At 45.2% G+C, this 16,694-nt stretch overlaps 1 protein-coding gene across 6 annotated transcripts in view; it reads right to left on the reverse strand.

Moving 5' to 3' along the window:
• Positions 1 to 16,694, reverse strand: part of MCF2L2 (MCF.2 cell line derived transforming sequence-like 2) — a 233,300-nt gene that overhangs the window by 146,593 nt on the left and 70,013 nt on the right. For all 6 annotated transcript variants that reach the window (XM_081862125.1, XM_081862129.1, XM_081862126.1 and 3 more), the window contains 8 exons: positions 14,101 to 14,225; positions 12,933 to 13,047; positions 11,332 to 11,451; positions 10,146 to 10,337; positions 7,994 to 8,185; positions 7,083 to 7,260; positions 1,615 to 1,718; positions 211 to 299 (listed from right to left, as the gene is read on the reverse strand). In XM_081862125.1, the coding sequence (XP_081718251.1) occupies positions 211 to 299; positions 1,615 to 1,718; positions 7,083 to 7,260; positions 7,994 to 8,185; positions 10,146 to 10,337; positions 11,332 to 11,451; positions 12,933 to 13,047; positions 14,101 to 14,225 (1,115 nt within the window). The remainder of the gene's footprint in view (positions 1 to 210; positions 300 to 1,614; positions 1,719 to 7,082; positions 7,261 to 7,993; positions 8,186 to 10,145; positions 10,338 to 11,331; positions 11,452 to 12,932; positions 13,048 to 14,100; positions 14,226 to 16,694) is intronic.

Genomic DNA, 16,694 nt, shown 5'->3' on the forward strand with positions numbered 1-16,694 from the left:
TACTCATTAAAAGGTCGTAAATGTCTGCTGGCAGAGCAGGTCTAAGTTATAACTCAAAGTCTGTTGTACTGTAAATCACCTGTTTGGGGGCCTTTGCAGAAAAGCGGCATATAAATGCAGTATATCAGCAAAACATGGGTTGCGATGCAAAAAACGTATTTTTTCTTTAAACCAGTTATTTCTTCTGGTAGAAATTGGTTTCATCCTTACCTCCTCCTGGTGGAAAGATTTTCTTCACTTTCACTCATCACTAAGACTCTGCTGGAACCTCCCTGACTTGCTTCATGCATTACTTCAATCTGGAAAATGAACACAAAGCAGAGATGTCTGACTAAAGGCTTCTTTTAATCTACAATACATTGCTCTATATAATAACAGCCAGATAGCTGTCAGTAGTGGCTTGGTATTGTGGTCTGTCTCCAAAACAGCCGGTATCTTGGAGACACACATGCTACAAAATTCCTGCTTAGTAGCATGTCCTATTCGTGATGTAGATCAATAAGAAGTCATATGTATGCTGATAATACACTTTAGTTGCTGTATGTACAATGATTTTCATGCTGAAGAATTCTAGTGGAAAAGATTTCTAATATCTGTAAGCTCATAGGAAGTTGTTCTATACAAAGTCAGACTGTTTCTGTTCTGACAAGTCAGTGGCTCTTTGGGATCTCGAGCAGAGTCACCACCTGTTTCTTCATCCTTTTTGCACTAAATTGAGCCTGGTCTCTTCTGCATCCAAAGTGTTTTTTTCTATGGCTGAGCTATGGCCCCTTCCCTGTTGCAGTTTTTATTATAGCCAAAAAGACGTGGTTGAACCCGTTACCATCCTCCCATAGGCTGCTAAATGACCCAATTCTAAGTGCTGAATAAATAATTCTGTGTTGTTGTTTTTTAACAGATCTTAGAAACTTTCTTCCTTGGACTTGGAATTTTAATTTCTACAGTTACTTGTTTTAGAGCTTTTCTTCATTTTCCACCTGGATTTAATTTATTTCTGCGGACTTCCTGCTTTCCAAGGCTTTGTTTCTTCACCTGTTCCTGCTCCCTTCCCACATCCTATTTTGAGCCAGAGAGACTGTGTTTTTTGCTGCTGTTCCCTTGCCTCAAGCAGCTTGCAAACAAGCGAAGCAGACCACAGAAGCAGTGAGCAATTCTGCTCATCAGCTGTTGTACGGGGCAGAGCGGCAGCAGCAGGAGACCAAGCGCCATTTTAGGGCACTTGGGAGATGTTTTTAATGACCTTTTAGAATTGAATTTCACTCGCAAAATCGCAACAGTCTGTGAAAAGAAGCCACAGATAGGAAACATGTGGATTAGAACAATAAAGCTGATAAACAAAGCAACAGGAGACTCTCATAATTTATGGGTCTAAGTGTGATTGCCTCTTTGTTTACTGTGAGACAGTGATATTGAAAAATCGCCCCCTTAAATTAAAATCTTTTAATGCTCAGAATGGGGGCAAGGAGAGATGGAAGCGGCTTAGGAGCTTTTCAGAGTTTAAGACTCTGTCATGAATCTTTTTATCAAAAAGCTAGGCACTAAGCAAAAAATAGTGGTGGTAACTTGGTTTTTCTCGTTTGGAAACTGTACCCAAAGAACAAACTACCTTCCTACCTTAATTCCACCTTTCATCTTCTTTACACTTTTCTTTTTCGACAAGTCTGCTTCAGAGATGGATTTGGGAGGACTAGAAATTTCTACTGATTTCCTGTTGGCAGCTGAAATAAGACAAAAAGCCCCATATAGTATCAGAAAATGCAGCACTACCAGAAAAGTCCCCCCCCCCCATGAAACCAAGATCATGAAGTGTTGGGTCACTTCAGAGCAACTTCAGAGCAGGGGTTTGTACTCTGCAGTCTGTTAACTTCATTTAGGTGGTCCGTGGCAGGGCAGGATTAAATATTACTATTGATTTTTAACTGCATTTAATTGCTGCTTTTATTTCTTACATTGTATTTTATATTGCCATTTGAACAGTCATTCATCCCAGCTGGTGAGAATGGAGCTTTTTAGAAGCTGCTGTAATTTTGGTGCACATTAAATAAATATTGGTTCACCCATGTATGATCATTCAATCCAACCAAGTATGAGACGTTCATTCTCATTAATGAGATGCAGGGAGGGTTGAAATTACCCACAGAGAAACAACATGGGAAATAACTGTTCTGCATGTGGATGAAACAACATAGTTACTATGAGAGTAGAAAAATGAACCAGCTATTGTTATTCTTGAACAGATAAGGGGTGAGAGGACACAGCTATATAGTGTTTGACTTGGATCTGATCCCATTTGCGCACAAAACTGAGTTCATGTTAGCTCTTCCTTTCACTTGTCCCTTGAAAACAGGAAGCCCTTGGGGATGGATTATGGTGGAATACAGTGAAGAGGTCTGCAGATGGAGTTGGAAGAAACTGCCCTGCCTTAGAAGTGAAGGGTTTGATGAATGGAAGAGCAATTTAGAATGTGCAAACCTTTTATGGCAGCATAAAAGATGTCCATAGAAGGAATGAAGGAGAGAGAGAGAGAGAACAGGTCCTAGTTGCCTTTAATTAAAACCTCCTTCACAGCCAGTAATGCTGGTGAGAAAGAAACCAGTTTGCCTTCCTCAAGGTTGCCCATCAAAATAATAGGAACATTTTGGTTTTTATATGGCGCCTTTCCCTTACTCAGATGCGTCCTTGCACCCTGCTACCGAGAGCACGCATGTGAATCACCCACCCTTCCATTCCAGTTTCCCCCTCCCTGTACCTGTGCCAACATGACAGCATGGAATATGTATTATTTTATCTGAAACGTCTGATTATTGCAGGAGGAGCTATCATGGTATCCTTCACATGTTGTACAACTACAATGTCATCCCCAACCAGCATGATCAATGGGTAAAAGATGATGATAGGATCTGTAGTTCAACAACATCTCTGGGGGTTCCATGTTGGTTCCTCCTGGACTATGACGGTTGTGATGCATAGGTGGTTGTTGGCACCCACCTGTCTCAAGAGACAATGGAATGCGCCTCTGGGTGTGACGTCAAACCGCAAGCCTGGGCAGTGTGTATGGAGGTCCTGGGTTGCCCAGACAAGACTTGTCTCTTGGCCTTACTGCTGAGGTCCAAAGGAATGCAAAGCAATACACTTGGCACCAGCTTGGCTGCAGGAGTTGCCAGAATGAGGTGTACAAAGCTTCATACAACCATCTTAAGGACTCCACTCTGGATTTGTGTAGGGTTTATTCCAGGCATAGGCAAACTCCAGCCCTCCAGATGTTTGGGACTACATTTCCTATCATCCCTGACCACTGGTCCTGTTAGCTAGGGATGATGGGAACTGTAGTCCCAAACATCTGGAGGGCCGGAGTTTGCTTATGCCTGGTTTATTGCTTAGTCTTTTCTTCTCCCGAAGTTATCCCACAAGCAATGTTAGAAACTGAGATATGAAAGCTAGAAGCTAAATGGCACCTAGGTTAAACCTAGGTAATGGGTGCAACAACAGAATGCCTAGGCACACTTTGTTATAACAAGAATACAAAGCTGAAAACGAATGAACTGCAGCTAAAATATTATGTTCATTTTTCACATGGTCTAGTCCTTTTCCTGCCCACCCCCCTAAGATTCTTAAGAGGGTCTCTTCTCCAGTCTTCAGAGAGTAGCCAGAAGTGGGGAGGCAGAAAAAGGTCCTCCTTACCTTCCACTCTGCAGTTTTAACCTGAAATCGTAGGTGCACTACTGCGCCCAGAGCTCAGAAACTGCTTCGCTAATGAAATTCCCTTTCACAAAATGCGCCTAGAACAATGAGAGTTTCGAACACTGCCAACAAGGCAGTGGAACTTAGGGTCAGAGTTTTCCTTCTCCTAGATGGACTACCTTCCCAGGCACAACCACAAAAAACCCTGAATAGGGCTGCAGGCTAAATCTCGTTGGAAAGGTAGTCACTGACCATCATGTGGACATGGTGCTGCACTTCTTAGGTCAGAGATTGGGTAGCTGTAACATTTGCTAGCTGATTTCCTGCTTGGCAGGGGGTTGGACTCGATGGCCCTTGTGGTCTCTTCCAACTCTATGATTCTATGATTACCAGGTGGATAAGCATGATTGCATAAGCAGCCTTCATCACCAACCTGGTACAGTACCTTCCAATGCTGGCTGGGGATGATGGGACTCGTTAGCCAAAGCATCTGAAGGGCACCAGGTTGAAGAAGGCCAGCATAGTGAATCTCCAAGTTTGCAGAAGTTGAGCTCATAAGAGAAGCCTGGTGGGTCAGGCCAAAGGCCCATCTAAGTGCAGCTCTCGGTTCTCACAGGGGGCCAACTAAGATGCATATGAGAACCCCAGAACTTGCTGCCGGGAATAGGCAATAATAGGATGAGGACTCTTAATGAAACAGGCAGATCTGCACAGCTTAATGGAAAGTGATGGTGTTGTGTGGCCAAGAACCAGACCCCCAAATCTCTATGGGTTCATATCTCACTGAGCTCATCGCATGGCCGTAGGAAAGCTGCTCTTTCTCTCAGCATTAGCCTGCAATGAGTAAATGATCATACCAACCTCTTGTAAACATTTGAGGTAAGGTCTATGGAAATATGGGACATGGGTGGCGCTGTGGGTTAAACCACAGAGCCTAAGGCTTGCTGATCAGAAGGTCGGCGGTTCAAATCCCCACGACGGGGTGAGCTCCCGTTGCTCGGTCCCTGCTCTTGCCAACCTAGCAGTTCAAAAGCACACCAAAAAGTGCAAGTAGATAAATAGGTACCGCTCCGGCGGGAAGGTAAACGGCATTTCTGTGTGCTGCTCTGGTTCGCCAGAAGTGGCTTAGTCATGTTGGCCACATTACCCAGAAGCTGTACGCCGGCTCCCTCGGCCAATAAAGCGAGATGAGTGCCGCAACCCCAGAGTCGGTCATGACTGGACCTAATGGTCAGGGGTACCTTTGCCTTTACCTTATGGAAATAAGGTTTGAACAGTAGTGCTTTGAAGCGGGCCAATCCCAGCGCACTAGCCATGTTCTGAGGGCTCAGTGAATCTCTGTTTTTACTGCTTAGACAGGAAAGGGGAGTTCGATTTCCAGGGTATTAGAGATCATTCACAGCCAATAAGGAACATTCACATTATTTTGCTAGTGCCTGACAACCCCACCAAAACTCACAACACTGCAGCTGTATAGACTGTATTCTGTTAGGCACTTAGCATAATAATACCGTTGCCCATAAAAAATGCAGCCACTGTCTTATATTATTTTGATTGACGTATTTTATATATTGTACTTTTATTGTATATTTATTTTGGCAAATACATATTAATGCTGTTCAACCCTTTGGGAACCTCTGGGCTAAAAAGTTGTATATAAATAAACTATACCGTAATAGCTAATTCAGCTATTCCTGGAGTCAGGAATGATAGGGGCTTTGTTCTTTTTACTGATTTCAAGAGGAATCTCCAGTGAGGCCAGTTATACTATAAAAGCATCCCTGAGTAAGAGGAAACCTTTGTGATCAGGGTTTCAATCTCCCGTCCTAACTTTGACATATGTTACAACTTCCCTATGCAGAGGGAGCCAAAAAAGAAAGAGGTCTTTCCCTCACTTCTGTTTTTAAAATAAACATTCAAGGTTGTAAGAAGCTAGTGGCTTCCCCAAGAGACAGCGATGGAATTCACATCTGCAGCATTTCCTGAGTCAGCTAATCTCCCCCTGGCTCGCTCTACTTTCATCTTTGCTCCAGACGCTTTTCATTAAGCGATTTTCTTTCCTTTTTGCACACCACCAACAATGTGGGATGCCATGATGGATCCAACAGGCAGCCGGATATTTGGACATGGGATATGACTCGCTTCAGGTTTTATTATGCTTAGAAGGACTGGACGGACTCCAGCTGCGTTTCCCTTCAAAACGAAGCTGCTATGTCAGCTTCCGGGAGCCGATTGGTACGGCTGAACTGCACAAATCTGTGGATATGGACTTGAGCACACATGAACAGTGTTTGTGGTGTGCTAAAGGAGTTGTGACATTGCTTCCACATGCATCGTAAATGTAGCTGAAGGGCAAACTGGGTGCGCAGAAGATGGCCTCAGCATATCAGTGCATGGATCCATTCTATCTAGACTCACACTCCCATCAACAAGGTTGCTGCAGGTTATGCCAGCCCCTCCTTTACATTCCTTTCCCCAGCAGGCAAATACTTTTGTTCCAACAGGTCTTTGGCCACTAACTGGCTGTTCTGGCAGGGTTTCCTGAGGGGGGGGGGTGCTATACTTTCCCTCCCCTTATCATTTTAAATGGCTTGATTGATTCTGCCTTTCTCCCGAGTGTAGGGACCCAAGGCGGCTCGCATCATAAATTAAAATGGACAGAGCCAAAGTACATACAACAAATATAAATGTGTAATGTGTACTTTGGTTCTGTCCATTTTAATTTATGCTGCGAGCAGCCTTGGGTCCTATACTCAGGAGAAAGGCGGAATCAATCACTTATAAATGCCAGCCCCCCAGAAGTGCAGGCATGTCTTCAAAGCCTTGGATTCAAAAGTAAGGGACAGAAGGCCCACTAAACATCCCATTCTGTGCCATACCTAATGTCTATTGTTATTAACATTATTAAAAGCAATTTTTATTGGTTTTAAGAAAATGCAAAGATTTGGGGTAGTCGTACAATGTAGCTTACAAATCTTAATCAGGCATTTTGTTTAAAAAATGTGCAGTACAAAAATAAGCAACAAACAAAAGAGTGGTCAGGATCGGAGTGGGGGAAAGGGACTGTTCGGCGCATATTTAAACATTACTTAACAATGAACAGAAAATGGAAAGTCATGTTTCGAGTTTACACATTGGTATAGAGAGACAGAGGGAGGATCATCATATGTATTTCATCAAACCAACCACAGACTTCTGAACGCTGGGTGCGGGTTCAAATGGTGCGAGTCTTCCTTTATATACTCAGTAAAACCATACCATCTTCCAAAGAATTGGTTTCTTTTGTTTGGTTCTCTTGCAACTCTTAATTCACAGGTAACTTTTTCCAGCAGGGCTCTTTCCCACCCTTTGTCGTGCCATGCTAAGAGGGTAGCCCTGGCTAAATTTTTCCAGTGCCTTACCTAATGTGGCTGGCCGGATGCTTTTGGGCGACGCTCGCTTTGGTGACGACTCAGGATGTGGGGCAACGGGCTGCACTGGGCGGGTCTGCTTGGCTGCCAGCTTCTTCAGGCTCACTTGCCTCTTGTCAAACATTTCTTGCACATCTTCCAGCTTTTGGAGAACTCTTTGGGCATTGCTCTGGTGGAAGAAAGCAGGTGTAGAGTATTATTATGGGTTTGGCAGAGGGTGGTGTGTGTCAGTCTGGATGACCCCCTGAACCCCCTCCAGGCCTGCTTTGAAACTGTAAGACGAAACCAACCCAACCAGTTCCTTTGTTAAACTGATGGCTTTGGCTGGCCAGTTAAGTACTACTATTTACCATATGCACAGAGGTCCGCTCTGTTGCTATAGACACAAATGGATGAGCCTTTTCTCACCTCTCTAGGAGGAAGAACAATATGCCAAGGGGAATTGGGCATGTGGGAGTTGTGTGTGAGAGATGGATAGTTATTGGTCTGCTCTTTGCTAGACTTGCAGCTCCCCTGGAAAGCAAGCGAGGAAGAAGGATCCTAAAGGCTCCACAGTCCCCACTGACCTTCACTCCAAGGAAACCAAACCTGGATAAGCACTGGAACCCCTGCAGTCCCTCGCTGTTCCGACTTTCTTGCACCAGAGAGCTTTAACCCAGTTTAATGGGGAAAACTTAAATTTCCAGAATGTGCTTGAATCCCTCTTGCAAAATACTGGCAGGCCGGAGGCAGCCTATGACTCCGAATGCCAGAATCACAAGGGGGGAAAGTGCTGTTGCCCTCACGACAAGCTTGCGGGTTTCCCAGAGGCATCTAGCTGGCCACTGTGGGAAACAGAATACTGGCCTAAGCAGGAAGGCCTTTGGACTGATCCAACAGCCAAGCTCTTCCAGTGCCCTTACCTTGATCTCTGGCGTCAGAATTGTATCAAACTGATTGTAGAACTCCTTTGCAGTCAACAGCTGGTGGTCCTTGGCGGTTTCCAGGAATCTCTCGATGTCACAAAGTGCCGTTTCAGCTCCCTCTTGCGACTGACACTTGTCTACAGCTTGGGAAGCTAAGAGGTAGATCCCAGCTTCACACCATTGGCTTGCCTTGAAAGGAGGAAAAAGTGTGCTGTTAAAAACGTCTAATGTTAAGGAGTCTTCAGTCTTTCTAGTCTGGGCAAAGAGCAGCCCAGTGAAAAAAGTGGAGAGGGCTCTTGTACCTTTAATAAGTGCATACCTTCAATGCAACTATTAAATGTGCAGGAGCTTTGTCCTCTTTTCTCCCTGGCTACCCCACATGAGCAGCGGCACTTTGGGGGAAGGGCAGGGAGGCAATCCAACACCATTGCTGTGTTGCAGATTCCACACATTATTCCTCAGAAGGACCTACGTGTTGGGCCAACTCACTGGTTCTACACAATGGCTGCATACACACCATATATTTAAAGCACTGCTCCCCAAAGACTCATGGCAACTGTAGTTTACTCATCACAGAGCTACAATTCTCAGCACCCTCAACAAATTACAATTCCCTGGATACTTTTTTGGGGGGAAGGGAGTGCTTTAAATGTACTGTGTGTACACAACCAGTGATTCTTGGTATAAAAAATTAAAATCAAGAGTACATGCAGTGCTTTTTTTTCCAGCTGGAACTCACCAAAACTCAGTTCTGGCACCACTCAGATGGGTGCCATTCCCATTATAAGAGAACAAGAGAGGCGTTCAAGGTGAGTTCCGCCACCTCTTTTTCTAGAAAAAGAGCACTGAGAATAAGTTTCCCATAATAATGGCGGAGGGGGGTGGGTAGGCATGGAAACAAAATGTTTGGTGGGCCTGAGGCTTCATTGAGAAGTGCAATGGGTGTGATAGGTGATGGACACTGTGGTGATCACACAGGGTCCCTGGACGTTTAACGGTCTATTGATCCCTGTGCCACCACTGTGCTCACTTCCCCGCTGCCACCAACCAGTTACTCTCTGGTAAAACACTGAGTCCAGGCAGTTGTTAAAAGTGAATAAAAAAACACCAAGTTTATTTTACAAACATTAACAAGTTTATGGTTTCTCCGATAATATTCCTGTCAATACCTTTTCTTTACTGGCCTATACCTTCCTAATACCTTCTGACTGATTATCTCAACTGTTTGACTGACTCCTCTTAACAAATTCTCTCACTCTCTCACACCAGACTAGCCCAACCCACAGACTTATCTGTCTTCTCCACTCTAACTCCCCCCACCAAAAAAACACACCCTCTGTGCTTAAACCTTATACAGTGGTGCCTCGCAAGACGAAAAGAATCCGTTCCGCAATTCTCTTCGTATAGCGGTTTTTTCGTCTTGCGAAGCAAGCCCATTGACAGCTTAGCGGATTAGCGCTATTAGCGGTCTAGCGGCTTTTAGCGATCAGCTGTTAAGCGGCTTATCAGCGGAACAGCTGATAAGCGGCTTAGCGGCTTAGGAAAGGGGGGGGGAGCGAAAAAAACCCGCGGGAACTCACAAGATTTTTTCGTCTTGCGAAGCAACCCCATAGAGAAATTCGTTTAGCGAAGCGCCTCCAAAACGGAAAACCCTTTCGTCTAGCGGGTTTTCCGTCTTGCGAGGCGTTCGTCTTGCGGGGCACCACTGTAAACAGTTAACTGCCCCCTGGGTTCCCATTGGTTAATCATTTTACAATTAGTTAACCCTTTCCCTATGAACCCAGTATGATGTCACACACCTAGGAGGGCAAACGCCACAGGCACCAATCCTTTCCCCCACTCAAAGTACACCTGCATAATATGACGCCTGCACTTCATATTTCAAAAACTCCCAGCCAGAATGCTAAAGTACAGAGAAGCCTTCAACAGGAAGCCACTGATTTCACAAAGAAATGGTTCTTTCCCAGGGAAGTTGTGAAACACGCTGGTTTCCCATAGTGGGTTTATGTTTCCTTTTGTGTGGCTGCCTCTTTGGTGTGCATCACTTGCCTGTTTCATGCTGCCGTCAGGTTAATCTGTTCATCTTCAGTTAAATACTATGAAAAATCAACATTCCCTCCCTTGTGTCTGCTAGTTCCACACTTCTTACCTTATCTAATTGTTTGTGCAATTCCAGCGACTTCCCTAAAATATCGTATTTTTTCTTGGTCTCGTTGGCAAAATCATCGCAGATGCGCCTGAGTTCAACACACTTTGGTCTAATGGAGTCAATTGCATAATGGTTGTTTTGGATCAGCTGGTCTCCGTGGAGCGCTAAGGACTGGGCTTTTTCCAATGGCTCCTGTGAAAAGAAAAATGTAACATGAAAAACATTTTTAAAGGTTTAAGATATTATGACATAAGGTTCAGGTGAAGCGGACACAAAGGCAGTAGTCCAAGTGGGAGATAACCACTCTGGCGAGACAGTCTGCAGGCAGGTAGGGTCTTAGCCTGCGTACCAGGTGGAGCTGGTAGACAGCTGCCCTGGACACAGAATTAGCCTGTGCCTCCATGGACAGCTGTGAGTCCAGAATGACTCCCAGGCTGTGCACCTGGTCCTTCAGGGGCACAGCTACCCTATTCAGGACCAGGGTGTCCTCCTGTCCCCCAAAGACAGGACTTCTGTCTTGTCAGGATTCAACCTCAATCTGTTAGCTGCCGTCCATCCTCCAACCGCCTCCAGGCGAGCAGCTCTCAATGATAACAACAGAAGAAGGGCCAGGGGCACATCTACTCTTGCATCCTGTTTTCAGTGTGACCAACTAGATGCTTGCGGGAAACCCTCAAGCAGGACCCATGCACAAGAGCACTCTCGTCGCTTCCTGTGGCTTCCAGCAGCTGGTATTCAGAAGCATTGCTGCCTCCAGCGGTGGAGGCAGAGCCAAGCCATCATGACTCTCAGCCATCAACAGTCCTCTCCTCCATGAATGATGAAGAAGGCCTCTTTGTCCGTGCTCCCCCTGCTGGCGCATGGGCTCTTGGCAGGTACCCAACTTTTCCAGCTCTTGATGCTGGTCCTGCAACTAAGTATTATAGCTGCATTTCCTCGCCACCAGCTTTTGCTGCCCTGTCCCTTCCTCTCACACCTCCCCTCTGTAGTTTCTGACTGTAAGTGCTTTGTGCCAGGGGCCTATCCTTTTTTTCCCTTTTTCGCTTGAGAAACTCTGCAATGTGCCCCGTACTTTTACAACGCTAAAGTAAACAAACAGTTTCTGATATCCGTGATACGCTCTTATAAGGTCTGTAGCTTGCTTGGCTTTTATAAGGTCTCTAAAACAAAATTAAAGCAGGCAAACCTGTCCTCTCTCTTCTAATTGCTTCCGCTCCTTTAGAATGTTCTCCACGCGGGAGACACTGTCTCCAATATCTGTGAGCCCGGCCTGCACTTCCATCAGGTTGTCCAGGGCCAGTTTGACCTATAGAAGAATATTTGCAAAACAAAAAACAAAGATGGAACAAATTAAGAAGCTTCCTGGCTGTTACCCGGTCATAATCAAGGCCATTTAGAAATGGCCATAGGAATAAGACACTTCTTCTGCTGATCGTTTATTATGTATATGCCTGTTCCTTCAATTTCCATACCGCAAATTGCACAAAGCTATCTATGTGATGTATAAAATAAACATTTTAAAGCAATACAAACCGTTTCTACACCGCATTTTAGGATGGATGTATATAGGATCATCATATGGTATGTGCAATCATCATCTGAGACCCTTCTTTATGAGGTCTGGGATGTGTGTGGCAACTGTGGGGCCTTCTGTGTGGTGGCTCCCCATTTGTGGAATGCTTTCCCCAGGGAGGCTCACCTGGCGCCTTCATTACATATCATTAGGTGCCAGGCAAAAACATTCCTCTATAAACAGGCCTTTGGCTGATTAAACAATCTAAGACCTTTTAAACTGGAGGGGGGTATTACTGTTTTGTTTGTTATTATGTTATGTATTTTTGTGTTTTTATACTGTAAATCATGCTGTGATCCTCAGATGAAAGGTGGTATATAAATTTAATAACTAAAAATAAAATAAAATATATACCCTTGGAAGGTGGCTTTCCTGTACAATAACCATATAGTCTCGCAAAGAGCCATGTTATGGGCTCAATTAACAAATATAAATCACAGTTGTGATAAAACAGAATTCCAAATTATTAAAAAAGCATCTGGGTATGCTAAAACAGCACCATTAAACATAACATCAAAATATTAACAGCTAGGCAGGTATTTGAGAAAACAGAGCTCTACATTTATTTTTATTTATTTCACAAAATTTATATACCACTTGGTTGTAGAAAACCTCAAAGCAGTTTACAAATTTCTCCAAATGCAGAGTAAATCCAGGCTTGCTGCTGAGACAGCTGACTGCAGCAGAGATAAACTATCTGGGCCACTGCCTATGCATTATGCCTCCACAGTGTAATGTGAATTGTTTGACATATGTCCCATGGGGTCATGGGTTTGAGCCCCATGTTGGGCAAAAGATTCCTGCATTGCATTGGGTTGGACTAGATGACACTTGTGGTCCCTTCCAACTCTATAATCCCATGATTCCATGTGTCTTTGTCTGTGAATTTCATACAAGGCACATATTAACTGGAACCAAGACTCGCCACACAACAATATGCTAAACCTGACTGGTGAACCCACTGCTTGGGCCAACAACAAATGTTTAGGAAAATTTTCTTTCAGCTCAAGGGACTCTGAATACACCTTCCTTTCCAAAGAGCTGTCCAAACTCAGTTATGAACATTATGTATAGCACTTGTAAGAAGGCTGCATTTTTATACCTTATTATGGTAATATTTAATGCTTATCACCCTCAACAGATATTTCACTAGGAGGGGGGAAACGGGGGAGGGGGAGCCATTCTAAAAATTGTGCGGGATAAATAAAAAATACCTCTCTGAAATCCTGCTCAAAGTGTCGGAGCTGCAAGCACTGTTCAAGTTTTAGGTGGTGTTTGGACCAGAACTGATCAAAGGCTCTCTCTGTTTCGTCCAGCTGAGCTAGCAACCTGTTGAGGCAATTAGAGAACGGCATTTGATTTGGGTAGGCAAATGCTTCCCTCGAATTCAGAGCAATGAGATCAAGTAGAACCAGACGAGGGAGCAGCAGTAGCTCAGAGGTTGGACATCTGCTTTGCATGCAGAAGTTTCCAGGTTCAATCTTCAGCAATATGCAAGTTTAGATGGGAGAGACCCTTGTCTGAAACCGTGGAGAGACACTGTCAGGCAGTGTGGACATGACAGAACCAGAGGGCCAACTACAAACGACGTGCCTTTCTCTTGCTGGTTGGCCCCTGTGAGGACAGGATGCTAGACTAGGTAGAACACTGGCAGGCTCTTCTTATGTTCTCTAAGAAACAACACATGCAGACTTGTCGACAGTGCAAATTGAAACTGAAGACAAATTCACGCTTTCTCAAGGAGACCATCTTGGCTGTGAGTTTTGGAAGACCTGCTCCCTGCCTTGCAGGCCTTTCCCCACCTGGCCTGGGAGGCTGAGGCCCTGACTGACTACTGGCCCTGACTGACTCCAGCTACAAAAGCTGAGGTTAATGAAGATACCAGAGACATAGCTGTCAACGTTTCCCTTTTTTAAAGGGAAATTCCCTTATTCCAAATAGGATTCCTCGCAAGAAAAGGGAAAAGTTGACAGCTATGGCCAGAGACCATCTTGGCTGTGAGTCCTTGAAGGCTTGCTCCCTGCTTTGCAGGCCTTTTTTACCTGACCTGGGAAGCCAGAGCCTGGACTGACTCCAGCTACAAAAGCTGAGGCTGCTGAACGGACTCTTGGACTGGGGGGTTGTTTAGGAGGGGGTTGTTGCTGTTATTGATATTAATTGTTTGTACCTTTATTTTATCATCTTATGATTTATGTGGAAAGTTTGGCTGTGTATGTTTTGATGCTTTTATTGTTTATGACTACTTCTGTTACGTTTGTAATTTTCTGTATGGTTGCAAGCCGCCTTGAGCACGGTTTCAACTTTGGAAAGGCAGCATGCAAATAAAATGATTGACCGATTAGTTAATCAGAAAGCTGGTTAGAAGCTGAGCTCTTCTCTGACCTTTCCACGGTTGCCACGTTTTCCAGCTCGTCTGGGCTCAGTTTGCTGGTGGCACTTCGAGTGACGGGTTCTCTGATGCAAGTCAGCAGCGTGGCCCCTTGTTTCACCGCAAGTTTCAGCTCATCCTGTTGAGAGAGGCGGGGGAGAGAAGAAATGTCCTCATTTCATCAGAATATCCCATAATATCACCAGGAGCTGCTGGGGCTAGACCTAAGGACTACCAGATCTGTACACTGCTGCCCTTTCTAATAAGCCACTGAGAACACAGGTCAAAACATTCCTTAAAGGTAAAGGTAAAGTGACTCCTGACCATTAGGTCCAGTCGTGGCTGACTCTGGGGTTGCAGTGCTCATCTCGCTTTATTGGGCAAGGGAGCCGGCGTACAGCTTCTGGGTCATGTGGCCAGCATGACTAAGCCGCTTCTGGCGAACCAGAGCAGCGCACGGAAACGCCGTTTACCTTCCCGCCGGCGTGGTACCTATTTATCTACTTGCATTTTAACGTGCTTTCGAACTGCTAAGTGGGCAGGAGCAGGGACCGAGCGACGGGAGCTCACCCCGTCACAGGGATTCAAACCGCCGACCTTCTGATCAGCAAGTCCTAGGCTCTGTGGTTTAACCCACAGCGCCACCCGCGTCCCTCAAAAATGTTCCTTAGGTGTTCCTTATTAAGATCCACCCACCCACCCAAACTGGCTATTGGCTCTCCCTGACCTGGAAAGTGCCTTCATTGGCCCCATCTCCCCAAAGGTAGCATTTGACTGGCTTGGCTCACTGCAACCCTCCTTGCTTTGGGGAAAGGGATTTCAATTAGAATGGCAGTACGTGGCTGCAGCCAAGGGGGGGGGGGTTCGCTTCCTGGTGCATCACATCACAGCTTGTTCCCACCGCTGTCACCATCTCTCTGGCATCAGTTGGGTCCCCTGGGCTGTGCCATAGTCCAGCCACTAATGGTGGCACTGGCATTAATACTTCGTTCTGAGTCTGACAGCCTAATTATTCCCAACTTAAAAGAAAACATCACTGACTGTAACACTATTAATAGCCATAAGCTGACTATATGATCAAGGGGCCCATGTGAGATGCCTGAGGCAGGCAAATCTACCATCTGATACTGGTGTAAGTGTTTGAGTAAACTTGCAAGAGCATTTAAGTCAAAGCATAATATGCATTTTAGGCCACAATCCAACTCTTGGGCCGCCCTGCCAGCAGGACTTTATGTGGTGCCGGGTGATGGGAGTTGTAGTTGTAGGGCACCAGGTTGGCAAACAATGGTGTAGCATCGTGCAAGGACTATTCATCCATTCTCCCTTTCGTGCTTTACAGGACAGTACAAGGGAAAAAGTTGTTTTTAGATTGAAGTGTCGCCACTGACTAATTGCGTTATTTTTAACAATGCTAAAAAGAGCAACAGTGAGTGGGTGCAATAATTATCTGGAAACACTTTAAGAAGCTTCTGCGAGGCCATCCAAGAAAGCAAAAGATTACTGGAGAACTGAATGCTGAATTACATACCGCATACAAAAGGTCCCAGGTGTTTTACTTGTAATTGCTTTTAGAATGTTTTACTTCTTATAGAATGATTTTTTTTTTTTTGCTTGTTTGTGTTTTTAATTTGTGCATCAGTTTGGCCCCCTCGGCTTCTTGGGGAGGAAGCACGGGATAGAAATTCAATAAATAAAGACTTGAATATTTGGAAATGTGCTTTTTCCTGTAAGACCAATTGCAGTCGTTAACAGTCGTCAACAGGTTTACCATACCTATCAGCCAATCACCCATTCCCACCACCCTTCTGAGTAATACCCCCCTCCACCCTCTCACTATATATAAGGGTCTGGTGACTTCTGTTACAGTGTATCTGAAGAAGTGTGCATGCACATGAAAGCTCATACCAATAAAAAAACTTAGTTGGTCTCTAAGGTGGGACGCGGGTGGCGCTGTGGGTAAACCTCAGTGCCTAGGACTTGCCGATCGCATGGTCGGCGGTTCGAATTCCCGCGGCGGGGTGAGCTCCTGTCGTTCGGTCCCAGCTCCTGCCCACCTAGCAGTTCGAAAGCACCCTTCAGTGCAAGTAGATAAATAGGTACCGCTTTATGGCGGGAAGGTAAACAGCATTTCCGTGCGCTGCGCTGGTGCTGGCTCGCCAGAGCAGCTTCGTCACGCTGGCCACGTGACCCGGAAGTGTCTCCGGACAGCACTGGCCCCCGGCCTCTTAAGCGAGATGGGCGTGCATGTTGAATGGTTTCTTTAAATGTAAAGGTTCATCATTGTTCCACCTAATGTGTATGTCTTTAAGGGGCCAGAGCAAGGGCCAGAGCAAGATAACGAGACCCAGCTTTACAGCTGTGAAACATAGCAGGTGCTGCTGAATTGCATTGATTAAGGTGTGTCAGCATTTGCATGTAGTATATAAGGAGCAGCACCTAGCTCTCCCATTACCCTGGGGGTTGGGTTGGTGGTTGGGTCTGGTTTGTTGTTAATGTATTTAGTGTATAAGGAGTTTTTGTTTTTGTAATTAAAACCTTGTTTAAGTTATTTTTGAGTCCCTTTCTTTTTAATGCATGGTCTCCCCAGCAAGCTCTCTGCAGCGCTACC

This window comes from Podarcis erhardii, assembly GCF_964252035.2.
Source record: "Podarcis erhardii genome assembly, chromosome: 5".
Lineage (NCBI taxonomy): Eukaryota > Metazoa > Chordata > Lepidosauria > Squamata > Lacertidae > Podarcis > Podarcis erhardii.